A 27,445-nucleotide genomic window follows, 5' to 3' on the forward strand; every position below is an offset into this window, starting at 1 on the left:
CACAGAATTTGTAACATGTACTGAATTAATACGTCACTTGCAAGACCTCCGTTATCTATTATAGCAATAAAGGAAACCTGTTAACAGTTAACTATTCCACTCCACCCAATAACATTTGTCTGTGATTCCGGTATTAAAGATCACAGCCTTGCCACTCCAAATCATTTGTCACTTTCAGGATAAAGGTCTGCACTCAGACCTATTTTAAATCACATCATAACACTGACAAAGCAATTTCCCCTTCCTGTGTTTTGTTGCCCTGAAAGATTTTTCATACTCAGCTACACGCCCAAGTACTCATATCTTTATTGTAGAATGTTGTCAAATTTGTTACACCCATGGAAATAGATTCTAAAAATCTACAAATTATGGTGAACATTTACACAACACTTCATTTCCCAAATAAATCTCAATTTAATCTTGCTCATAACTTTTCACTAATCTTCCAATACTAAATTATCCACCCTTCCTGGTGAGAAAGTCCAAAATCTTCGGCTCCTTTATAAACGTAGCAATGTAGATATCGACAAGAGTTACTGCACAACTTACAAATATTACTATTAATTGCACAACTTTTAAAACATTCTGCTAAACCATTCAAAAATTAGATAAAACTACGAGAGATCCATCCTCAGAACAAATCTTCTTATACAGCCCCTCAGGATCAAGGATGGCTTGCTTCCAATTCAGTTTTATGGTTTCATGGTGACTGATGAAGCCAATGTGGGAAACACTGAACCTTCCACACATGGGAAAAGTGCCTGATAGGGTGAGTGGCTCAGCAGTTTGTGAGAAGGTACACTCTTTCTGCCATTTCACAGAATTCCGGTATACCACCAATATATGGACTCAAGGTTCTCAAAACCATTCTGAATGCTCCTTCTTCATTTTGTACAGTCGTGGGCCAGAGATTCCTGAGAATCAGGTTGCCTTTCCTCCAAGAAGGCTTTGAGCAAGTCCTTAAGTTTTATTCTCTATCTACCTGGTAATCTCTTCCAGTGACTGAGCTTGGAAAAAGAGTGCCTGTTTCTGGAGCCTGGTGTTGGGCATGCAAGTGATGTGGCTTTGCCCAACAGAGCTGAGTGAGTGCAAGTAGGGCCTCAATGCTGGGGTTGCTGACTTTGGAGAAAACATTCATGTTGGTTCACTTATTCTTGCAGTGAATATTTTGAAATATTTTGTGGAGACAACGATAACAGTATCTTTTCAGTGCCTTGAGGTGCCTGCTACAAGTTTTCCAGGACACAAAAGGGCATGGATCACTGCTGCCTGGTAGAACTTAAGCTTTGAGATCCTGATCTTCAAATGCCCTTTTGCTGGCACTTTGAAGACAATGATTAATTTCATCATTGATGTTCGCCTCGTGGTCCATTTTTTTCTTGGATCTTACCATAAATCTTTATTGTGGAGGGCAATGTTGCAAAGTGGGAACAAGTTGATAGAGGACCTTCTACAGATGTTGAGTACAAGGCTCCTCTACTCATATGCTTATGAACAAATTGACGAAGGCTTGGAGTGTGGCTTCCATGCTTGCACACAAATAGCAATACCATACAGCAGTTTGACTAGCAAGGTTGGAGTGACCTTAGTGCCAGAGAGTAGCTGCCAAAAATTAATATTTCCCATTAGTTCTTAAGCTGAGCTCCAGTATCACAGGAAGGCTGTTGGAGGAAAGGTGCAGAACAGAGCTAGAAAAATTGAAAATAAGTGCTCATGCAATGATGCAGCCTTACTTGATGCTGGATTTCACTGATATTACCTGCATTGTAGATCCACTGATTAAGACCATGTCTTGCATGCCATCATGAAACAAATGCAAGGTTGAGACAAATTTCTATAGATAGTCAAATTTGATGAGAGTGTTCCACAGTCCCTACCATCTTTAGCTGCTTCATACGATTGTTTTCTTTTCCCATATATTTGTTACGAAGCTTTTATTTGTATACTTTTCAACTTGTTTTGTTTTTCATTGTACCTGGCTACAAATAGTTACAAAATAACTTTGATGCCATTTTGTATGGGTGCATATATTCTGTAATCAATTGAATACTGTAGTTCCCATGTGAAGCATAAATAACACAAACTAATGATACAAATGGTATTTTTCTGTTTTATGTCTCATGCAGTTGAGTTTTTTTTTAGCAATTCGATTTGTTAGCTTTGAAAATGGTGGCTTGACAAAAGATTAAGGGCTCTGATTGCTTTCTACTTGTGACTAACATAGTGATCATTTGGCTAATCTTATTTTCTTCCCCTTAAATTAGCAACTTGACAGACCATTTTGGTCAATTATAACTTCATACCAACACATCTGAAAATGCACTTTCAATAAAACACGACAGTCTTTTATGTATCACTACAATCATATAGTCAACACAAGCCTATTAAATTATAGACACCTAATGATAGTCCACGCAAACACTTACCCGAAGTTAATTATTCTAGTAATAAAAAAAATGTGAATAAAAGATGCAAAAAGCCAAACGCCATCAAGTTGAGAAATAATGAAAAAATGAATAACAAAGTTAAAAATATCACCAACCACAATTATTATTAAATGTTAATTTCACAGGTGTAAACTTTGAAAACTTTCAACATGCAGCATACATTAATCGTCAATCTACACTACACATCAATACATTACAATGTATGATGTTTATAACAATGTGTTTAATGAGGAACAAAGTTTTTTGTGGCACAATCCTTGAAATGCTTTTTAAATTTATGCTGAAGAACTATAATTAAAAAAAAACATGAGAAAGCATTTGTAAGTTAAAAACACAACAGATTTCATGGCCTTGTTTAACATTTGCCCAGAACCTATAGCTTTAATAATATTTCTGCCCCCTGCTGTACAAAACCGTTATCTATACTCTGAAAATATCAAAAGGATTGCATGATCAAATTAGAGAGAAGAAACAAAACTATAGTCTAAGATACTTTGCCATTTCCTAACTTGTTACTCTAAAGCTGAGGAACTAGCCAAGTCTGGTGAATACACACTAAGTCTGGTGAATGACGACTTACATTAATCCATTTATGTTATTTATGGCCATCTAAACAAAATGGCAATTCATTAAACTAAATTTTTATGGAAACATTGCAATTTTAAAAGACATCTCAAATGAACCAATAATTACAATCATTTAATTTACAAAAATTTAACTACTTTTTGTTGATCCTTGTACTATAACATATTATGCATTTTAAAATAATCAGGTATTTCAAGAAAGCATCATGGTAGCACTGATATAATTACATTTTACTTCTAACCTAGACTGACACTCAAACTAAGTTGAACTTCAAGAGATGTACAATACAACACATTTGAAAATATTGTACTTTAATTGGTCATGTATTATAACATATAATAATATATTGGAATATCCACATAAGCAAGTATTTGAAAAATGAACATCCAGAATTTAATGCAGATGTTCTCTGAAGTTTAGTTTTCAACACAATAAATGCTGAACTCAAACAAAAAAATATTGGAAATGCTCAGGTATCAGGCAGTTTCTGTGGAGAAAGAAACCGAATTAAAGCTTCGGATCCATCATCAAATGAAACTGTTTCTTTCTCCACAAATCCTGATCAATTTACTGAGTATCGCCAGAATTTTCTACTTTTACTTCCAATTTCTAACATTTGTAGTATTTTCTTTTCAACTAAGATAGAACTGATTGAAATGCAAACAACAAATTATTAACATAGAGCAGTACAGCACAGGATCACGGCCTTTGGCCCACGATGTTGTGCCAAACTAACTGAATTAGTAATAAAATGTCCAACTAAACCAATCCCTTCTGCCAACACAATGTCCACATCCCTCCATTTCCTGCACATTCATGTGCCTATCTAACAGCCTCTTGAACGCCTCTATCGTATTCACCTCCACCACCACCCCTGGCCGTGCATGCCAGGCACCCACCACTCTGTGTAAAAAAAACTTCACCCGGCATATCTCCTTTGAACTTACCCCGCTCTCATTTTAAATGCATGCCCTATGGTACTAGGCATTTCAACCCTGGGAAAAAGATACTGGCTGTCTACTCTATCTATGCCTCTCATTATCTTATAAACTTCTATCAGATCTCCTCTCAGCCTCCGCCACTCCAGAGAAAACAACCCAAGTTTGACCAACCTCTCCTTATAGCTCTAATCCAGGCAGCATCCTGGTAAACCTCTTCTGCACCCTCTCCAAAGCCTCCACATCCTTCCTGTAATGGGGCGACCAGAACTGAATGCAAGATTCTAGATGCGGCCTAACTCGAGCTTTATAAAGCTGTAACATAACTTCCTGACTCTTGAACTCAGTTCCTCGACTAATAAGGTAAGCATGCCATAATAATTCTTTACCACATTTCAACCTGTGAGCCACTTTCAGGGAGCTATGGACTTGAACACCAAGATCCCTCTGTACATCAACACTGTTAAAGGTCTTGCCATTTACAGTGTACTGTCCCTTTACATTTGATCTCCCAAAGTGCAACACTTCACACTTGGCCGGGTTAAACTCCATCTGCCATTTCTCCGCCCATACAACAACTGATCTATATCCCACTGTACCCTTTGGCAGTCTTCTACACTATCCACAACACCAACAATCTTCGTATCGTCTGCAAACTTACTAACCCACCCATGGACATTTTCATCCAGCTCATTTATATATATCACAAACAGCAGAGGTCCCAGCACCAATCCCTGCAGAACACCGCTAGTCACAGACCTCCAGCCAGAATAAATCCCAACCACCACTACCTTCTGCCTTCTCTAAGCAAACCAATTCTGAATCCAAACAGCCAATTCACTATGGATTCCATGCACCTTAACCTTGTGGATGAGCCTCCCATGAGGGACCTTGTCAAATGCCTTACCAAAATCCATGTAGACAACATCCACAACTCCACCTTCATCGATCACCTTTGTCACCTCCTCGAAAAACTCAATCAAGTTAGTAAGACACAATTTGCCCCACACAAAGCCGTGCTGACTGTCCCTAATTAGGCCATGGATTTCCAAATGCTCACAAATCCCATCTCTAAGAATCCTCTCCAGTAATTTCTGTCACAGTGATGCGAGACTTGCCGATCTATAGTTTCTAGGATTATCCCTCGTTCCCTTCCTGAATAATGGAACAACATTACCTACTTGCCAGTCCTCTGGGACCTTGCCTATAGCTGGAGAGGACACAAAGATATTGGTTAAAGTCGCAGCAATCTCATTACTTGCCTCTCTCAATAACCTGGTGTATATCCCATCAGGCCCTGGGGACTTATCCACCTTAATGTTCTCTGAGAGACCCAGCATTACCTCCTTCTTTATCTCAAAATGCTCTAGCGTATTAGCATGCTCCACACTGATCTCCCTATCCTCCGCATTCTTCTCCATATTCTGTGATGGAGTCAGAGGAGATGGTTGAGAGGGGGAGGAAGAGAAAAATATTGTTTTTTTATTCCATATCTGAAACTTACTTTCCACTGTTCCCTGGGCAGGAGCTTTACCACCACAACATCACCATTCAAAGCTCTATTTCGAGAAATGACACCATCGATAAAAATATCTCTAGTTCCATCCTGAAAAAAAATTGATCGGATTAATGTTAAAATCATATAATGATACCAAGATAATGTCAAATAATATTAGATTACTTGCCCTGAATGAGATGCTCATCTTTCCAAGATTTAAAATTCTACATAGAAATAGGATATTCAGGAATACGATGAGATTAAGAAGAAAATGACTCAAGGCCACATGAACTAAGTTACACACCATCCAGGAAGTTAACCTTTCCAATTTCATTTGAGTGGTCCTATCAGCTTTTGCTTTAAATCTTGTTTTAAAAATCAGAATTAGTGCTATGCCCTTAAAAAAAAATGCCAGGTGTTCCTTGTACCTAACACCAATGGAATGAAGAAAATGCAAATGAAGAGCATGCTGGCCATGAAACTTAACTGAGCATTCTTCCTTATTTTCTAAGTCATTGCAACTAAACAGGGAATATGCTAAGTTCATGTCAGAAACGAAGGGGGCCTAGAGCCCAAAGGGCTTATGCACTCATCATTTTCTTGGTACCACCAAAGCAGACATGATACTTCTGTCTTATAAACAGGTTAGTCCATGAACTCTAAATTTTAAAAAAAGAAAATTCTGGAAATAGTTTGGAAGTCAGCCATCAACAGTGGATAGAACTAGAGTTAACATTTCAGGTTCATGACCGTTCATCAGAATTTGCAAAAGTAAGAATTCAGATATGTTTTAAGTTGCAGGGAAGGGATGGGGTGGAGAGGACAGGAGGCATGGCTGTGATAAGGTGGAAAACAAGGAAGAATGAATGACACAAAGTGGTGACATAGGCTGAGAGAGAATGGTGGAGGCTTGTTGTTCACAGCTATCCTATCTGTTGCAAATGAAAGAAGTCAGAAAGGAAAGAAAAGTAAAACAAAAATGTGCTGCAACTGAGAGATATGGAACACTGCAATTACTGGAAAGCTGAAATAAAAGAGAAATACGCCATAGGTCAGGTAGTATTTGAGAAGAAAGAAGAACTGAATTAACGTTTAAATAATTTTCATCAGAACTGAAAAGGCTGGTCATCTAAAATTGTTAAACTCAAATGCTGACTCCTATCAGATATATCATGCCAAGTTCTGAAAATGAGGTACTTTTCGTCAAGCCAATATTGAGCAGTATTGGATGCCAAAGACAGAGGATAGGGTGCAAGTGCGATGGAAAATTAAAGTCAGAGACATGTGGAAGCCCAGGGTCACCCTTGCAGACTAAACAGATGTGGAGCAGACCATCTTGTGAACTAAACTGGAAGTAGTACAAGTAAATTGCTCCTTCACCTGGAAGTACTGTTTGGGTCAATGGCTGGAAGGGAGAAAGTAAAATGGCAGGTGTTGTAATTTCTGCTGTTGTATGGGAAATGCCATAGGAAAGGAAGTGGGTCCTGTAGAGATGGAAAAGACCAGGAGCTGCACAGGGAATAGTCCCTTTGGAATACTAATAAGGGCAGGAAGGTGACAATGCAGCTGGTGATTGCAACATACTGAAGGTGGCAGAAATTGTGGAGCATCCACTGACTGAAGACAAGGACAAGTGGTACCCTGTTCCTTGCTCAGGGTGGGAAGAGAGAGGGTGATAGAAAAAGTATAGGAAATAGAACAAACAAGATAACCATGGTGGGGGAAAGACACAGTTAAGGAAAAAAAAGAACTCTTGGGAACACTGGTGTGGAATGATACAGAACAGATACAATGTCTTTCACCCAAGATATAAAGTCCATTTCTCTCTTCACTGATGCTGCTTGATTACTTCCAGCATCTGTAATTTGCCTACTTTTGATTGGTTTAAACCTTAAACTGTCCTGATGGTTCCTCACTATCACGGATTAAAAGAGAGGTCAAAATTGCCAGTGCTCATATTCCCTTGAAATATCTCTTGGCTGAGGATAATGATTTCACATTGTTGAAAAGACCAGATTCCACACTGTGCAGGTACAGACAAGGACAGAACAAGGACATACGCTCCCTACACAGTGGGAATATTTCATTTTATATATTTACAGAATAATTCCAGGGCTTAATATATACATGCCAAAATTGTGTTTGATAAAGATGACACAAAATAAAGCATAACTATTTGCAAGAATAGTCACAAGAGAATACATTAACTTTAAAACAATTAATGAAAAATGATTTGAAAGGAAAAAGAAAGCCGTACGTACTCAAGTTTGACTTATGATAGAGAAAAAAAAATTCCAGCTATACTGGGGGTTAGTACCGAGGACATTTCCAACCACTATCCAGGACAATTAGTTGGTCATAAACAAATGCTAATAAAGTACTGATTTATTTGCCATTTATTTGAAGGAGACAGGTATGTGAGGGAAGGGAGGGGGGGGTCATAAAGAGAGAATTAGGATTGTTAGCATAAATACACTCAGCAAAACATTGGATTTTTTTTTCTCTTGCTGAAAAATGCTCAAGTGTGGAGTAGGTGCACATGGTCTCCTCTTCTATGGGGAACTGTTAAACAGCTGACTGAAAGTGTCACCAGTCTTTGTTAATGCCTTGCATGGAGCTGGGTGGGTCAACACAAACATTTTAATTCTTTATTTAAAGGTTATTTTGCATCAACATGACCTTTAACATTTACATTAAAGACTAAAGGGAAGCCATACTACAATGAAAGCAGCAGTGCAATATGTGACAATTTTCCAGCACAAATCCTACTGGTCTTCATAAGCAAAAAAATGAGCCAAAATAATTATAATTTTAATTTTTTTTTGCATATTTTATCAAGTCTGTGGCACAAACTGACGTTCAGTTGACTATCAAATCTGTTGACAGTTCTTCAACTTAGGATGCCTAAATATATGTTCAGATAATTATTCAATTGATTTTGAGTCTGTAACTAGACACTCCGAAACCAATATCATGATCTTTATCTGAGAAAAATGCATTCTAACATTGGTAAATTTATTCAACAGTAGCAGCCTGTTACTGAGTTCAAGTTTGAAGAAACTTGATCAATCCAAATATTATACCATGAATTTGCATGAACCACAAACTACCTGTTAGATGCAACAAAACCTTTCTGATTGGATATATTCAGCAACTGAGTTTCCACAACCCACTTGGGAAGAGAATTCCAGTGATTCACTACCCTCTGGGTTGTATTCAGAAACCTACATCAAAAAAAATTAATCTAACTCCTCGTAAATCAACATTGACCAAATCTGGCCAGACAAAAGGAACTGTTTTTGTAAAGCAAAGGTGATAATCTTATCGCATTAAAGATTATGCCCAGTTCTGAACCTCAGCACAAATATTTATCCGTAAATTAAGCTATGCTATAAGTGATTTCTGACAGCATTAATGTCAACATTACATGGCAGTAATCAACAGTATCATCAGAAGACTAACATAAGCAAATGAAATTAGCATTCACATTTATTCTCTACTACAGAAAGCCATCAACACAGATTCCCATTGGTATTATGCTAATAATCAATGCTGTCACAATATACAGTATGCATATCCTGTTGGAAGCCATATCATTGCTAATGACAGTTTCACTTTTATGAAGATTTACTTGTCTTCCTAATAATATGTATATTTGCCGAGTAAAACATGCCAATGAAGCCAATGGGCTTGACAGATGCAAATCTGTGACATATTTTGCACAATATGTTGTTTCTGTCCTTTATTAGACATATTGAAATCACAAAATACTATCCATTGGACAACACTCCAAACAGTGTCAACATTATTTCAACTTCTAGTATAAAATATGATACTTCAGGAACTAAGCACACAAATTATAAATGATACATTTTCTCTGGAAAGGCTTTTCAAAAAACAATTTAATAATTTTTACTTACAGAGGAGGGAATAAAGGCTTCGTGATACTTTTTAGGATTAATTCTCAGTAGACCCTGTGAATGCCAATCAAAGATAAGAAAACCTTAATTTTTCTAACCATAAACATTTTGAAGCAGTGGTTAAGAATGAACTGAACAAATCATCCAAGGGAATGTCAAAAATTCATAAAGGCACATAAACAATGTGAAATTGCAGAAATAATTTGACCAAGTAAGACAGAAACAATTAAATACTGGCCAAATTAAAAGGTTTCCAAAATGTTTCCTCCATCTAAAATGCCTCCATATTAACACACTGCCGACACTTTAAAAGTACACCTCTGGTTGTGAAGTACCACGAGGTGCAGTGAAGTTGAAAAAACCCTATAAAACTCCAAGTTGCTCTTTTAAAGTACAGTAGCCAACATAACGTACCTTTGCTTTTCTGATGCTTTTTATTTCCAGTTCTCGTGCTGATGCAAAAGCCCATGGTCTTCAAACATTAAATAAATTATTGGAATATTAATTATCTGGCCTAAATACATCATAGAATTATTCCATCCAGTGGGGCATCCACGTGCTATAAAATGGCGTTTAAAAACAGAATAGTACAGGGACGAAGTTTTTGAATAAACAGTCCTAGCTAGATTTATACAGTCACATTTAAATGTGTCAAGCAGAATTATTTTCAGAAAAGCTGTAACCTGATACTAGCCTTTTCTGAAAATGCAAAGTACAACTGAATCACCTCTACTCTATCATCTTCACGTAGTGCTATTTCAACACACATGCACAATGGCTTGATCGTCATTCTTCATTCCTGTCAGGCTTGCCTTCATTCTCTGTTCCTACATCCTTCTCAAATTGTAAATGAAGTCCTGAGAAGTCTTTTTAGGCTTTTGAAAATTTTTTATCATCCTATGACATTCCATGTTGATTGTACGTATTTCTTCAGATTTCACTTGGAAGTAGTTTTCCACTGTAAACTACAAACTTAAAGTTTGTGTCAACTTCTTCAGCAGGGCTTTTCAAACACTAAGCAGTAAGCTCCTTGAAGTGCCATGCACAGGTACCATCATTTTGGTGGGGTTTAAGAGAAAGAACAATCCCCTTCCATGAAACAGCCAGAAAAATAACTTTCACAATTTCTAAGTCACAACCTATCCCAGCTGGATGTCATATCTGGATAAAACTTTGAACATCTGATATTCAAAAACTTCCAAATTCATTCAAGAGTATTTTTTTAAAAATAAAAACAGTAAACAGCTAAACAAAAATAATGAAATCTACAAATACTCAAGACATAGTTATCAACATTTAAGTAAACTCAATAACTGAACAAATGTAAATTAACTGATACTTTTCTTTGCCCCTTGCAGCCTTTGCTCTCCATTGAAATGAATGGAGACAATGTTCCTATGATAACGGAACTTAACAGAGAGCAAATGACCCACTGTAAGTATATCTCTTACTGGATTTCATGGTCACAATGATTTTGCATGTTAAATGCTCTAAAATTTTGTCATGGCAGCATCAAAGTGTATCTGAAAGGTTTCTTTATCACAACAGACCAAACAAGACCACCAAAAAAAATGCTTACATGATGGTCTTTTCAAAGAACTACCACTAACCACCATCAGTACTTCTCAAGGTTTAGACGATAGGATTCACGTTTGAAACTTAAACGTGAACAAAATTGCATTGCCTTTTTCCCCCCCCATAATGCCTTTATCTTTATAATGAATCACTTTTGGAAGACAGTGATAATCACATTGGCAAGTATTACTGCCACTGGCAATTTGAGATTGCTGGTTCAGAGAGGAATGCTGGCCAACTGCAAGAAATGTTCCCAGTGACCAGTGCTAATGCTTATCACTCACCACGACAGATAGCCAAGACTTTTATTTAACATTACCCAAAAGACATTGAATTCTTGCATGTTGCCCTGGGAATTAAATTAAAAACCAGAGTATTGCCAACTAAGCCAAACTAACATATCTAATTGGCCACACTTGTATATCTTTCAATTTCCAGTCATTATGTGCTCCATTACAACAAAAATGTTTCATTATTTAAAACAAATTGTTTACACATTGTGGTGAATACCAAAACGTAGCTTATTTCTTTCATAAATTATATAGTTAAGAAACTATGCTCATCTGTTGGAACAAATTTGAAGCCATGGAAAAGCTGCTAATAATTCAAATTTGACTTAATGCTTGGTTTACTCATGTGGTACAAGTCCAAATTAATGCTAGAATTAATTAAACAATAAGCCCTCTGGGCTTAGAGATGACCCAGTCAGCTGAGTTATGAAATCATTTGGCAAGGCAACAATTGTATCAATAGCAGGGAGAGATTCCCATTGTGATGTCAATAATGGAGCAGAAGCTGAGCAAGAGAAGAAACAAACGAGACGCAACTATACCAGTTTTACCTGAATGGCAATGACCCCCAAAGGATCATTATGAACTTGATTTCTCACTTTTCTAATATTTTTCAATTCAAAATGTGAGGTGAACTTTATTATCCATTATTACAACTAAACTAGATTAATTTACTGGTTTCATAATATTATCACCTTTACAAATCAACTGGCCTATACGATTGCAGCATCCAATTCCACATTCCAATTTTTTTTAAGATGCACATGCCACTTTAATGACTGCTCTTCAAAGTGATTAGTTACCTGTATAAGTTCTCCTCTCTTTAGGCCAGCTGAAACTTCACTGGTTGACAAGTAGGGTTCAAATATCTTCTTCCTCCTCCCTCGGCCACTTCTACTCCTATTCCACTTATCATTGACGTTTGAACGTATAGCTAAGTTTCCCACTGCAATGAACAAGGATGCCATTAATACAATTATGGATATACATTTCCTCTCCCATACCAATTCTCCAAAGTTTCTTGTGTTAGGGATCATGCCTTCAGTCAACTCTTCTCTCTCTTATATTTTAGCAAGTGTGAAGTGTTACATTCTGGAAGGAAAATTGATTAGTTTCTATGCCACTTGTCAAGAATCTATAGGAACCAGGCGATCTAAGCATTAATGTCACTTTCAAGACAAATTTACAGGCATCATAGCACTTTATTAATATTTCCAGCAAACCAAATGAACTCTATTTTCAGATCTTATGAACATTGCTTTTCACAAATCAAAGGATCACCACTTTATAACAACAGGATGATCAAACCCTGCAGAAGATGGATCTTAGACTGCATAGAGCCAAGTCCATTTTTAATAAATGTTATTCTGTTTTATTTTACTGGTGGTCTGGGATGCCATAACATGCATTAGTCTGTATATCCTAGTTTAAACCTTATTAAAATCTATATGGATAAACAGATGAACAGATTTAGCATAACCAGGCACAAGAGAAACTGCAAAATGGGAATACAGATCAGCAACGTCATAACTTTTCCACTTGACTACATTAAGTGCCATTTGCCATTGAACAGCCCACGTTTGCAACACATTCCAATCTGTTAAATTTGGTCACTTGTTAATTGTAGAAGAGACATTCAGACATGAACTATAAACTTGGACAAATACCAATATTGATTATTGTGAGGGGACAACTCCCAGTCTTCCTGACTCAACATAGTAAATTATTAAATATACTTTTTTGGGTCCCTTTTGGCTTTAGCTGTTCTATGCAACTGCCTCTACCTGATAGAAAAGTCACAGCAGCTCCCTGCTCAAACCACAAATTAAAATACTGATTGTCCTGATGTTACCACCAGGACATATATATGTAAAAAAGGACCATGCTGATTTTGGGTGTCTGCTCTCAAGATCTTATTAGAACTTAGGACAGAGTTCTGACCATTCTATGGCTACTAAGTAACATTTATGAAACTAACTGCAGATCCACCCATTTCTGCCAGGTGGGTACAGTAAAGCTGTACCTGGCCTGCGTCTATGTCTCAGACAGCTCTATGTAATTTTACCCACAAAAAGTGGTGGAGGAACTCAGCAGATCAGGCAGAATCTATGGAGGAAATAAACAGTTGACGTTTCGGGCTGAGACCCTTCATCAGGACTAGAAAGGAAGAGGGCAGAAGCCAGAATCTGCCCTCTTCCTTTCCAGTTCTGATGAAGGGTCTCGGCCCGAAACGGCAACTGTTTTTCTCTCTCCATGGATGCTGCCTGACCTGCTGAGTTCCTCCACCACTTTTTTTTATGTATTCTAACAGCTGCAGAATTTCTTGTGTCTCTGTCTATGTAATTTTACTGTTCAGATTTTGTAGTCAACACCCAACAGATGCCACTCTAACTTTTAATAAAAACCTAGATCATCAGTTGTCAAGTAAAGAACGCTTCAAAATTTAACTTAACAAAAAAAATGCTTAACTTACAAGGAAAAAACTTGGTTTGAAATTCTATAGGAAACCATAGGTATAACAGATATATGATTATGTTGCAACTTTCTTAAATTAAAAATACAGACACACAGCCTCTATGCAAATCCAGCTCATTGAAGATTTTGGGTTTTGCCCTAGGACTTCAAATAATTTTGAAAATATAGCAATCCACTGGAAGCAAAATGGAAATATTAAACTAGTAATTCCAACTGTACAAACAAAATCCAAAACCCAACCACGTCTGACCAAAAACTTTAACAAAGAGGCAGATTTTCTGGTAGTAAAGAAAAACTTCAACCAATGGCTCTACTATTGCCGCAGCCACTTCTTTTGAAACTCTTGGGTGCAGGCCATCAGGTCCTGGCTACTTTTCCATTACCTAGTTCACTGTGATGTGGATTGTTGCAAGTTCTTCCTTGCTATTTGAACATTTTTATCTTCAGGATATCTTCAAAGTCCACCACTGTGAAGATTTGTGTAAAGTATTGGTTTAGACTACATGTCAGTTCCTTGTTTCCCACTGTGAGTACCTCAGTCTCATCCTCCAGTGGTCTCACGCTTACCTGAATGACTCTTCCTTTTTATAGATCCATCATGGCTCTTGCAGCTTGTTTCAATAGTTTGCTTTACTTTCCAGTTTTCTCCCTCCTTTTTACCTTTTCAGTCTTCATTGCTGGGTTCCTGAAAAATTCCCAGTATTCTGATCTATCACTAGCTGTTGTATACTAAAACCTTTCAAACGCTTGCCATTTAAAAATTAATTCCCCAGTAGATGACATCACATTTTTCAACAATATATTCCATCTGCCATTTCTAAATCCATTCACTTTACCCATCCATATTGCCTGAAACCTTGTGGATTCTTCTCACAGCCCACACTGACACCTGGTTTAATATCACTATAAAATTCAATATATTACAGTTCATCTCTTCATCCAAGTCATTCAATATAGATTGTGAACAGCTGGGGTTTCAGCACTTAACCCTGCAGCATTCCTCCAGTCACAGCCTTCCAAACCTTTTATTCCTACTATTAGCTATCCACAGTTCAATCTTTAATCCATACTAGTATAGTAACTCTCCATGGGCTCTAATTTTATTTATTAATCTCATGTGGCACCTTCTTCAAGTCCAAATACACCAAATCAACTGGTTCTCCCTTGCATATTCTTTTAGAACCATATACACAATATCTCAACCTAAAACAAACATTAAGAAATTCCATTTTTTGCAACAGTACTCAACAAATGGATTTCAGGAGACATAGCAAAGTCAAAATATTCTTTGGAATCTAGAGCAAAAGTGCAATTTCTATCTAAATCATGAGCTAATTTTGGCCCAAATAATCTCTCTCAACTGTATTCAGCACAAGAATCATCAAAAAAATAAACCATGCAATAAAATTATATAAAATTTAACTGTAACTACAAATTACATAACCTGTTGATTCCATCAGTATCTGTTTCCAGGATGACCTGTGCTTTGATGAAGACTATTTCACAGGCATTCACTGAGATATGCAAGTTCAGTTTATCTTACAAATGTTTTTGATATTCATAAAATATAACAAATGCATTCACTCAATCAGTACCAGTTCTTCATTGTAATTTATATAAGTTGAAATATAGTGCGAAATTTTAGCTACAGAAGCATTAAGAATAGCTCCATTTGTAAAAGTCTGTGAAAGCACAAAACCGATATATTAACACTAAATGTTATCATCAATTTTGGTAAGAAATGAAGACAAGATTTGATCAATTCAACAGCAGGAACCAATTTAAATTCTGTAAATTTACTGAAGAATCTTAGCTTAGAAGACACTCTAAACTCACGAGAAAAAAAGTTTGCCATTGCTGCCATTTTACTGTCTAGCATTTCCCAACTGACCTACAACTCTCAGAATACTTGCCAGCAGTCTACATTTTAAAATGAAACACACGTGTTAGATTATAAAAAGAACACAGTGTACCGCTTGAGGGATCTACTTCAAATTTACTCTTAGGATGGGAATTTAATATCTTTTGCTTTTCTTAACAGGTGGTGGGCAAATACAATGTGCAAATATCAAGCTGGAAATAAAAACCAAGGAGCATAAATGTCCTTATTAATGTATTGAGAGATCCTATTTTTTTGAAAATTGATGAAACTGCATCCAGAGAAGACAACATTTAAAACTACATAGTGTAATGATTTTCTTAATTATGGAAGAAGATTGGTTTCTTCCATTTCTTTAACAAATATTGGAACAAAAGCCAAAACACATTATTTGGGCTCCTTGCATCATTAATATCTATTTCCAAACCACTGCAGCATATCCTTTAGAAAAGGACATGTAAATATATCACTGCTGATTTACAGCTCATCCCACCCCCTCTCTCTTAGTCTACTGCAAACAGGCACCAACTCTTCAGAACAGGTGCATTAACAACAAAATGAGCATCATGTGGCTCAGTTAAGATTGATTTAAAATTGATTGTGTTTTACATGTAATCTTAACATCCAAGGCAAAAATATTAAAAATAAAACTGAAGGCTTTGATAGCCAGCAAAGCTGGTGATGAGGCATTACAGTAAAACTCCGATAATCCATCATTCTATTATTTGGAAATCAAGGTGGTTTCGCATCTGACTCACCGGGTGCAGTTTCCCCACGCCTACTCTAAACACATAGGTACTCCATTTCCTCCACTACCTTTAAAGTCATGCCATTTAAATTCACTGCGGCCCCGATTCCCACACTCTTTCTAAACTCACTGGGCCCCTGTTTGTCTTGTTCCCTTTGAACTCACCAATGCCCATTCCCATGTTCCATTTAAATTCACCAGTTCCACTGGAACATTTTTACAAAAATGTAAATTAAAAGTGAGTTGGTGTATTAATACAAGTAATATGTAATAGTCAAGAAAATCTGGCAGTACAACAAAGTCCTGAGGGTGCCAAGTTATTGGAGTTTTACTGTACTAGCTGTTATTTTTCAAGGCTCTACAACCACCCAGTACCCCAGTGTTGGATTCCAGGATGCTTAAAGCCTGCATGATAAACTGGCCTGGATGCAGAGGCCCTAAGTTTTGGCAATGGGAAGACTGTAAACAGCAATTGTGGGCAATGGGCCCATGCTAGCAAAAATCCAGCCTGTTTTCCCCTTGGCTATTTGTGGAAGAATTTCACTGAGCTCCATTTCTATTACAAATCTCCAATTTGCCAACACATATCATCCTATGTTTAGAGCTCCATGTTAAACACACAATATTTTTTCAGAACTCTTGTTACCTTTACACATTTATAAAGTTCTTACAGTTTCAAAAAGATGGGCTTGAGGGCAGAGATGAATAAATTTAGTTATAGGCCCCATCTTCCCATTTGAAATGGAGTTAAGAAAACCACTCAGTATAAATGCAAATAAACTATCAAATGAAGTAAATCATGAAATTATATTTTCAAAACTAGTGCTAAGCATAACTTGTTTCACCAATTAATATCTTAGAGATTTTACTTCATCTGGCAAAAAAATCACCACCACACCAGTACATTTCTATTACGGATTTGAATCAAAACAGGATTCTGCCAACACAACAAGAACATTACTAGCATGTTAGATAACTGAGTAAAGAAAGACTTGATTTATATGATGCCTTTAACAGGATGTTCCAAAGTGCTTTATAGCTAATGAATTGCTTTTGAAGTATAGTTACTGCCGTAATGTATGAAATGCTACAGACTGTATGGACACAAAATTCCCACAAAAAGTCATGTGATATGATGTACTGATAATCAGCTTCGGTATTGTTGAATAGGGGATTAATATTGGCAGGAACATCAAAGATAATCCAACTACTCCTCATAACACTGCCAGGTGTTTAATGTTTCATCTAAAATATAGCATCCTTATATTGCAGCACACCCTCAGCAGTATGAGCTTAGGCTTCTATGCTCGATCTCTGGAGTGCAACTAAAACCTGGCACTGACTCAGATACAGGAGTGTTATCGACTGAGACGCTGTGTGACAAAGAATTTAACAATTCCAACTGCAAAACTGAAGCAGGACAATCTCCTGACCAAGGGTGAAAAAGTAGAACAAATAAATCAAAGAATTTTATTGCTGAGGGAGTAACTTTGACTGTCACATCCCATTAAGCTTCCAAACGTTACTAACTGTATCTGATAAACACAAAACCACATTTTAATGCTGCTTGGCAGTAAGATCAAGTCTGTATTATCTACTGTAATTAAACAAATTACTTTAAATTTCAAATTTTAAAATCATACAGCAGCAGAAGCAGCTGTATTGGTGATCTGCCCTTTAACAACATGTTATTTGTCCTCAAAGGAAAAGGAATCCTGTTACTTTGCTTCCATATAAACTTCACAAAAGTGTGTCCAAAAGAATTTCAGTCTTGATAACAACTTGCATTTATATGACACTCTTAATGTAGTAACCCATGTCACTGTGACTCACAGGAGCATTGTCAAAAAAAAATGACTATGAAATGCAAACTTTCTTCTCATCCTTACATTATGAAACATTGTCTCATCAAACCAGGAAAATGGTAGAATTACCTAATAGGGGAAATTGTTGACATTCCCTTTGACAAAAGTTGTCTTCCATTCTTTGTCAGAGGGACTGCCTAAAATCGATGATGACTAACTGGGACTCGCAAGACTGGAGTGTAAAAGTGGCAGAAGAAGAAAATGTAGGAACTGCAAACTCTTCGTAATCAGAGCAAGAGATGCCTGGTGACGTGGGCAGGTGGATAGTTTGTGAGACAGTGCTATCCTTCCATTGCCTGTACAGGGTTTCTGTGTGCTTCAAAGCACAGGTTCAAGGCTCTCAAACCAACCCAATATTCCTTCTCTACATTGAGCAATTACAGCCAGAGATTCCCCAAGAGCTAGTGGGGATGTTGCATTTCTTTAAAGGAATGTTTTGAGCATATTCATGAATCCTTTCCTCTCTCCACCTGGTAAACTCATCCATGATAGATCCATACATACATCCATCCATAATGGCATGGGTTACTCAATGCAGCTGACAGCATGTAACTAGCCCTCAATACTGGGGATGTTGGCCTGGAAGAGAACACTGATGCTGGTTCACTTATCCTTACAATGAATTTGGAAGATTTTGTGACAATGGCATTGACACCATCTTTCCTGTGCCTTGAGGTATCTACTGCAAGCAGTCTAGCAAAAAGCGAAGCAGGAATCACTGATACCCAAAAGACCATGAATTTTGCGCCGGGTCCAAGGTCTTGATGATTAAATACTCTTTTTCTCGAACTAGCGAGTTTCGTCATTAATAACTGCCTTTGCCAAGAGGTAGTTCCCAAGATATGGGAAGTGGCCCATGTTTTCTGAAGTCTCACGGTGAACTTTTATGCCCAAGGGCAGTGTAGTGCAGCAGGGGCACGTCAGTATTGGTTCTTTGCCTTGGGGATGTTGAGTGAAAGGCCCATCCTCCAGTATTCTTCAATGAATGAGTTGGAGCTCAGCTTCCAAGCTTACTCAAATGCAAGTATCATCTGCTTTATCCAGTTTTATTACTGATGATATGACCTTAGTTCTGGAGTATACTCGACATAAATTTAAGATTCCCATTAGTTCTGAAGATTAGCTCCACTTCCACAGGAAGCTTGTTGGAGGTAGGATTCTTCCTGTGGTAAGATTGAGAAAACAATTGGGCAACAATGCAGCCTTGTTTGACATCAGTCTTCTCTGAGATTGGCTAGGATCATAGGCACATTGGTCAGGATCAGTGCATGCAAGCAATCATGAAGCAAATGTAAAATGGGGACATATTTCTGAGGACAGCTGAATTCGAAGAGAGTGTTTCACATTCCCTCCCTATTGAATGGAGATAAACGTTATAGTGAGGCCGAAAAAGACCACGTTTAGCAGCTGGTGTTAACCCTAACATTCTTCTTGAGGTTGTCATGTGATGAAGATCATGTCCTCGGTATCTCTAGGTGGTCAGATTTCTCACTTCAATTTTGGGAGTATCTCTGGCTACTGGGAGAAAGCAGTTGAAAATTAGCCTGGAAGTGACTCTCCCTGTAGCAGACAAGGGAGACCTTTCTATAGTTACTACAGTCAAACATTTCTTTTTTTTGTGGATGTCATGATTATAGTATCTCTGAGGTTCCCTGATATATCTTCCGCTCCCCAGATATGGGCAATGAGATTGCAGACTGACTGAAGCACTTTACCACTATGTTATAGAACGTTAGCTTAGGTACATCTGCTTCAACTCTTATTTTTTTAAGTTTGGTTATGGCCTTTTCGACTTCTTCTCAAGGAGTCTGGACCAAATAGGTTGCTGGGACAATGTCAAGAACAGAGTTTTGATTGAGGGGGTCTTCACAGTGTTCCTTCTAGTGGGCAATGACTGCCTTTATGTCCCTGAATAATTCACCCCTTTCTAGGCTCTCAGTGCATAGAGCCTTGACAATGCTAAAGGACCTACACATGTCATAGCTGTCAGCAAACTGCTGAGTGTCCTCCATTCTCTCCATCTACCATCTGTTTTTCTATTCACATTAATAATCACCTCAAAAGCTCTCAGAAAATTGAAACACTGATGTATTTTTTTTAATTTTGGAAAAGTTCGATTTATAGAAACTTTAGACTTAAAATAAATCTGATCAGAGAAGTGGGACCAAACAGAGAGAAGTGGCAGATGTTTGCTACAGCAGAACAGATGTAACTCCACAGGATGAATTATGCCAACCATTGAAAAGCACACCTTGAAATGGAGTTAAATTTATGCTGTATTAGAATTAGTCTGGAAGATAATGTAAGACTTCTGAATAATTCCAAAGAACAAGAGGGCTAGTTGGCTATCCATTCACTGATTCCCAAAACAATTCGCCTCTAAAGATAAAGTCAAATCCTGTCTTCTGACAAGGTTTAAGTAAATGAATTTGTTTTGGTAGATGACAATTTCTAGTAAAACTGCATTAAACATGGTTTCCATGAGCAACAAGTACAATCCAGGTCATCCCATCTCTGTTGTTACTAGTCCCAATGATGGTCACTAGGAAAGGAGAAGAAGAGAAAAACATTTCCTGGACTCCTGACCGAAGGAGATAACAAAGTTCTATGGAAACAGATATACACGCTTCTGGGATTCTTCAGACATGAAATATGACTTCATTCACAAGTCTGTGTAGCTTACTTTGAAGTGTGAAGCGAGCCAAAAGAGAGACTGCATGCTAATGAAAACTGATGATTATGATTTTGTTTTAAAGACACATGATGTGCTGGTGTTCCAATACATTTAGCCAAGGTGACATGTAGCTAAGCTCAAATGTTAGTCCTCTTGCTCAAGTCAGAACTTTGTGTTACAGTTCCTTTTATGAAAAAAAAACATTGTAGTCCTGAACAGAAACATTTTTGGAAGTGCTGACTTTCCCATGATATGTTAAACAAGACCGCCTGTCCTTTATTCCATTGAATCATACAGACAATAATTACACTGCACCATATAAAGAAAATTGTATGTCATGCCACTATCTGGCCAGCATTCCATTCTCATAAACCCAAAGAAAAAAGTGAAGATTAGTTGGACAAATCTAATTTTTCCTCAATGTAGCTTTTACTCCCCAGCTAAGTCACTGTATTTAAAAAAAAGTCACATAAACCTCCATAGGACGGGTAAATTAAAATAAAATGCAAGGCAAACATCTTGAATTATATTCAAGCATTATTCAGAGGGCACCACAAGAAACCTGCTCAGTGGCTTAAAATTATTTCTTCCTTTTCTAAAAGCATTAGCTCCTTGGAACTAATCATTTCCATGGACACCAGTCATTCATAGAATGATAGAGTTAAATGGCACCGAAACAGGCCCTACAGCCCAACTCGTCCATGCTGACCAAGATGCCAATCTATGCTAATCCCATTTGCCTGTGTTTGGCCCACATCACTCTAAGCATTTCCTATCTAGTACCTAACTTAAATGTTCTTTGTTAACTCTCCCATCTCGCCATTCATTTGCAAGTTTAAATAAAATCCAGAAGTATCACAAACTTAAATCTATCACTTTTTCTCATTTGAATAGTAGTGGATTTTGCTCCAAACTAGACAGGTGACCTTTTCAAATGACAACTGCTGAAGGTAGATCCTCTTGATAACAAATAACGGATTGAATTTCTTGTAATTTGTCAATGGAACTATGCTTTAAGCTTTATATTATACCAGCTGTGTTCTTCAATGGTTTGCGTTAATTCACTCTGTGGAGATGCATTTGTTCTGAAAGAGCAAATGCCTGCCACTTATCAGTCCCTTGCTACAGACAAATTCAGTCATTTTATATCAATTTTAAGTCAAATCCTCCAAAACCATCTTCAGTCTTTTGTAAAGATTCATTCCTCTGTAAGTGACCAGAAAAAGCAAATGTTCTGCATTTACACAATCTCAAATGATTTCAAATTACCAATCAACCTTACAATTAAAAAAAATCAGAAAACTTCCACTATTGCATGTTATTAAACATCTGAGGGCAGCACAGTAGTACAGCCAGCAGAGCAGCTGCCTCACAGCTCTTGTGATCCTGGCTTATTCCTGACCTCCCTATTGTGTCTGTGTGGAGTTTGCACTTCTTGCTGTGCTTGTCTGTGCTTCCTTTGGGTTATCCAGTTTCCTCCCACATCCCAAGACTTGCAGGTTGGTAGGTTACTTGGCCACTGTAAACTTCCCCCAGTGTGGTGGAGTCTGGACTTGATGGAATGTGGGGAAAAGAAAATGGGATTAGTTCAAATAGGTATTTGATAACTGGTGTGGACTCGTTTCCAAGCTCTATAGTTCTCCATGAAATATTCCAAACAGGCACATGAAGGCCTTCCAGTATCAACATTCAAATTCAACAATTTCAATAATTAGCATTTGCAGCACTTTTATTTACAATTTCCAGTATTTGTGCTAACCTCCTTGGCTAGATTTTGATAATTTGATTCCCACATTTTGACCACCTCCAGACTGAGTTTTGTTCCCTTACCTGCTCCATTAAAACCTTTTATCTTCCACTCACCATTCCCCAAGTTACTTACTTTGTCTTTCATGCTAACACAGACCTTTCTTACTCCTCTCCTCCTCGTTGGTCTTGCTTTGCAACTTGAAACAAGCAGTTTCAATGAAAGGTCAACAACTTGAAATGTTAACCCCCATTTCTCTCGCCACCGGTGCGGATGGACCTGATGAGAATTTCTAGCATTTTGAGGTTTATTTCATATTTTCATCAATCACAATATTTTAGCTTTGTAAATTTTGGATTATGTTAACAATAACGCGCACAGAAGACAAATTCAAAATTACAGTATACATTGCAGATCTCACAATTTCAGGACACTGCAAACTGCTCAACTGCAAAGAACTTGTGACTTAGCCAAAAGTTAATGCCAGACACGCAAATGGGAATGAGAAAATTTTAAGTGTTGTATCCAGAAACAAAATTAATTCATACAGGCTTAAAAGTCACCCATTACGGACATTAAAGACTTCCTTTGAACCTAAACAAGCCAGCTGCTAGAACGTCAGTTTACATTTACTTCAAATAGAGACAATGAAAGTTAATTCTCTCATCCTGATTCATTAAGTTATGATGGCCCCTATTCATTTGGAATACAGGAGATGCTGTCTGTTCAGCCACACCTCAAAGGGAAAGGAAAAGTAGAGTAATCAATTTGGTTGACAGATCTACCAGCAAGTCAGAAATAAGGAATGAGTCAGAGGTACAACCATCCAACTTGGTGGGAAAATGAAAAAAAAAGCACTTAAGCAATCATCCAGCCAGCTAAAATAGGGAAGGAAGTATGCCTAATGAGAGGAAACACAGTCATCTGAAGCCCAGAACTAGTCAAGATCAGGAACCTGCCCAGGAAAAGTTAAATGGAAGAGCGTGGAATATTTTCACTTTTCTTGTTCCCAAGAAGGGCTCTGTAGTTAGCTAAACCAATATGAGAATTTATTTTTATTGTTATTCTCTCTTAAATAAAGGAGATTAACAATCCATTTTTATCCACATCCTACTGAAAGTGTTCTTTGGTCTGTCTTGAGAAAGATGTACAGAAAACATGATCCTAATTTCAATCACAAAGTTTCCACCTCTGGGATAATGCTCTTAATATATATTAGACAGCATATGCACATTTCTGCTTAGTGAAAGCAAGGGCTGCTGCTTTAATAACATCTTTGTACCAAAAAGTAATGCAGAACAAAAATGTATAAGATCTCTAAGATATCTTATAATCTTTAGACTGGATTTTTCCCCCTTTATAAATATTTTATATTAGGCTAATTTACTTCTATCGTTGACATAACACACATCACACAAAGTAAAACTTGCAAACAAAAGTCAATATATGAAATATAGTCCAACAATAATACTGTCATTTACAGCAAAATTAAATCAATTCCCAAAGCATTTAAAAGCTTTTATTTCTTGGATCAGGGTGAATTTTCTTGTTACCTGCCTTCCCAGTTAAGGGACCATGAAACTCCACCAGCATAGTTAAACATTTCAACTTTGGGTACTTCTTTTTTAATTGAATTAACTCTTGAAGTATTTTGTAATCCATTAATATTTACACCAGAGGAATTGAACAGAATCTAATAGAGAAATATATCTTCTAATGCCTTACTTTGCACATGGTCGATATTGGCTTTCTCCGAATGAGTAGATTCCAAGTCATGAAGTGCAGCAACTTCATCTGCAAGGCAGACTCCATCTGAACAATGAGTTACACCCAAGCTTACATCAGTTTTACTTTTGCTCTTTCTTCGATTTCTCTTTTTCTTATTATTCTGCACTACAATTTCATTAGCCACTCGTCCATCAGTTTCTGTTCTCTCTGTATCAACGCTTTGAACACAATTGTCCGAAGACAGTTTAAGCCTCGGCAATGCAGATTGAGAACACCGATTATGATCATTTGCAGTCACTGATTTTGCAAGCTCCTTGTGATTGTCCATAAGTGTTTTTGAATGGATTGATTTAGGCCTTATTTCTTTGAACATCACTTCATTTCCCAGTTCAGTATTTTCAGCCTGGCTGGTGGTGGTATCTCTTTGTTTGTTTTGTTTTTGCATTGTCAATCCGTGCTGCTGCTTCTTCCGAGAGTCTGGCATAACAGTTTCAGCAGCATCCCCAATGTTTTCCAAAAAGTTAACAGACATGTTTGGAAACAGGGCAGCACAATCAACATCCACCGTTGATGCAGAGTGACTGTATTTTCTATCTTCCAGACTTTGTTGATCATTATTAATATCCCTTTGTCGCTCTTCTTCTACTACTGAAGGATTCAAATCAGCCTCAGGAATAATTCCAGCTTCATCATTTTTGTCAATATAATTAACCAGTTGAGAAAATCGGTTTAGATATGCTCTAAACCTACCACTACGGTGCTGGTTTACCAGCTTAGAATAAGCATTTTTTGGTGAATAGTAAACTTTACAACAAAATCTTTCATCATAAAAAGAATGTGTTTCCTTTGTTTGTCCTGAATGATCCATTTGGTGATGTTGGTTGTCATAAAAGACACCAAAAGCTGCAGCAGAGAAAACAACACAAATATCAACTTTGGATGTTAAATGTAACATTACCTAGAAAATTCAAAACTTGATGTTTAAAATATTTTAAAACAATATGCCATATTAAACCAGTTCAATATAATAATGGTTTTTTATTCAATAATCATACTGATTCAAAATGTCTTGGTTTTGAAAATATGCACCTATTCTTCCATATATTGTTTGCTGCACATTTCTAAAGTTTAGAAAATAGAGATTATTAATGAAAACTCTTCTTTTCAAACCTCTAGGCTCAAAATTCAAAGAAGGCAGTGTAGCAAATAAGAAGTAGAAAAGAAGTATGACTGATTTACCTGTGCTTCAAGGGTATAAAAGGCTTTATACTGGCTGCAATCTGGGTGCTACTGATAGATTCCTCAGAGCAATACTGGAGAATCCCAGCACAAACAGATTCCAGTACTGAACCCTTTGTGGATCCAGCAACAGAGCAGAACAACAGATCTAGCATATGTCACTCAGTATGCCTGCTTTACAGTGGGTCTGCGTAATCTGGGATTTAGTTAACTGACAACAGCTGATAATCAGCAATTCCCTTCTTTACCATTAATGAAGCCAAGGCAATTTAGTTCATATCTAAAATTGTCTCCGTTTAAGCAATGACATCAGCTCTAAATAAAGTACATCTCCAACAATAGTGCTGAAACAGAAGGGATTGGGAGATCATATAATAATGATTTTAAACTTAAATTCTGTCAGCTGAAATGTCAGAAGACTGCAGTAAACAAAAACAGAAAATCTTGGCAACAATTCAGCAGGTCAGGCAGCTTTTGTGGAAAGAGAATTAGAGATAATGTCTCAGGTCAAAGATTCTGCGTCCAGCATTTTCTGCTTTAATTTCAGATTTCCTGCATCTACAGTTTATTTGATTTCCCAAAACAACTCTATCTTTATTTATATCATGAAGAGGGAGTGCAAAATGCAAAAGATTGTTAATCAAAATTCTTCTTCACATTCATTTTTTATTAGAGAAATTCAGAGCATTTTTAGGAGAATTAAAACTTTACAATTTCATTGCCTTTGCAGCCAATTTCCACCTTACTCTCACTTTCAGATGGTCCTTACTCTTTCCTTTCTTGACATATTAATCTTCATCTCAGGGGACAAGTGAGCAACCAATATCCATTTCATCTCACTTACACCTTCTCCCACCCTGCTTCCAGTAAGGCTGCCAATCCATTCCCCCAGATTCCGCCTGTGTCATATCTATTCTGATGAGAAGACTTTCCACACCAGTGCCTTTGAGATGTCTACCTTTTTCCTTAACCATGGTTTCTCCTCTACCATTTTTGACAGGATTTGCAATCACATCTCCTCCTTTCATGCACTCGTGCTTTCAGCCCCTATTCTCCCAGCCAGAACAAAGATTGGGTTCTCCTGATCTTCACTTTCCAACCCACCTTCCTCCACATTCAATGGATCATACTCCATGATTTCTGTTTTCTTTTATGGGATTCCACCACACACATCTTTCCCTCCTCTTTAAACATTCCAAAGATTGTTCCTCCATGAGTCGTTAATTCACCCTTCCATCTCCACCATTTCCTTTTTCACAGCACTTTTCCATGCATCCATGAAAGATGTAATACCTTCCCTTTTGCCTCTTCCCTTCCCACCATTCTAAGACCAAGTAGTCCTTCCAACTTGGACTTCTTCCAACATAGTGTATTGCATTTGGTGCCCATGATAGGGTCTCTTCTACATTGGAGAAAGCAAGTGCAGAATGGCTGACCACTTTGCAGAACACCTCCGTTCAGTCCACAAGAATTACTCAGCTTTCATTCATCTGTCACTTTATTCTCTGTGGCACTTCCATTCTGACCTGTGTTTGGCCTCCGACACTGTTCCAACAATGCCCAATGTAAGCTTGAGAAACACACCTCATCTCCTGCCTCAACTGCAATTTTAAGTAATATTTCATTGAATATTCAAGTTTCAATTTGTTCTTTTGTTTCTTTTTTCTTTTGTCACTATCTGCCAATATTTTAAAGTAATAGTTATAGAGTCATACAGTATGGAAACAAGCCATTCGGCCCATCATGTCCATACCGACCAGTAGCACCCATCTGTATCAATCCCATCTTCCAGCACTTGGCCCAAAGTCTTCTATGCCTGGACAATTTAAGTCCTCAT

The 27,445-nt window shown here is 37.3% G+C and overlaps 1 protein-coding gene across 1 annotated transcript in view; it reads right to left on the reverse strand.

Annotated features, from left to right (window-relative positions):
- Positions 1-27,445, reverse strand: part of dis3l2 (DIS3 like 3'-5' exoribonuclease 2) — a 190,429-nt gene that overhangs the window by 153,535 nt on the left and 9,449 nt on the right. Inside the window, 4 exon segments of the mRNA XM_052018835.1 lie at positions 5,475-5,576; positions 9,389-9,442; positions 12,057-12,199; positions 24,367-25,272. Of these exon segments, the coding sequence (XP_051874795.1) occupies positions 5,475-5,576; positions 9,389-9,442; positions 12,057-12,199; positions 24,367-25,237 (1,170 nt within the window). The 5' untranslated portion in view covers positions 25,238-25,272.

This window comes from Pristis pectinata, chromosome 6 (assembly GCF_009764475.1).
Source record: "Pristis pectinata isolate sPriPec2 chromosome 6, sPriPec2.1.pri, whole genome shotgun sequence".
Lineage (NCBI taxonomy): Eukaryota > Metazoa > Chordata > Chondrichthyes > Rhinopristiformes > Pristidae > Pristis > Pristis pectinata.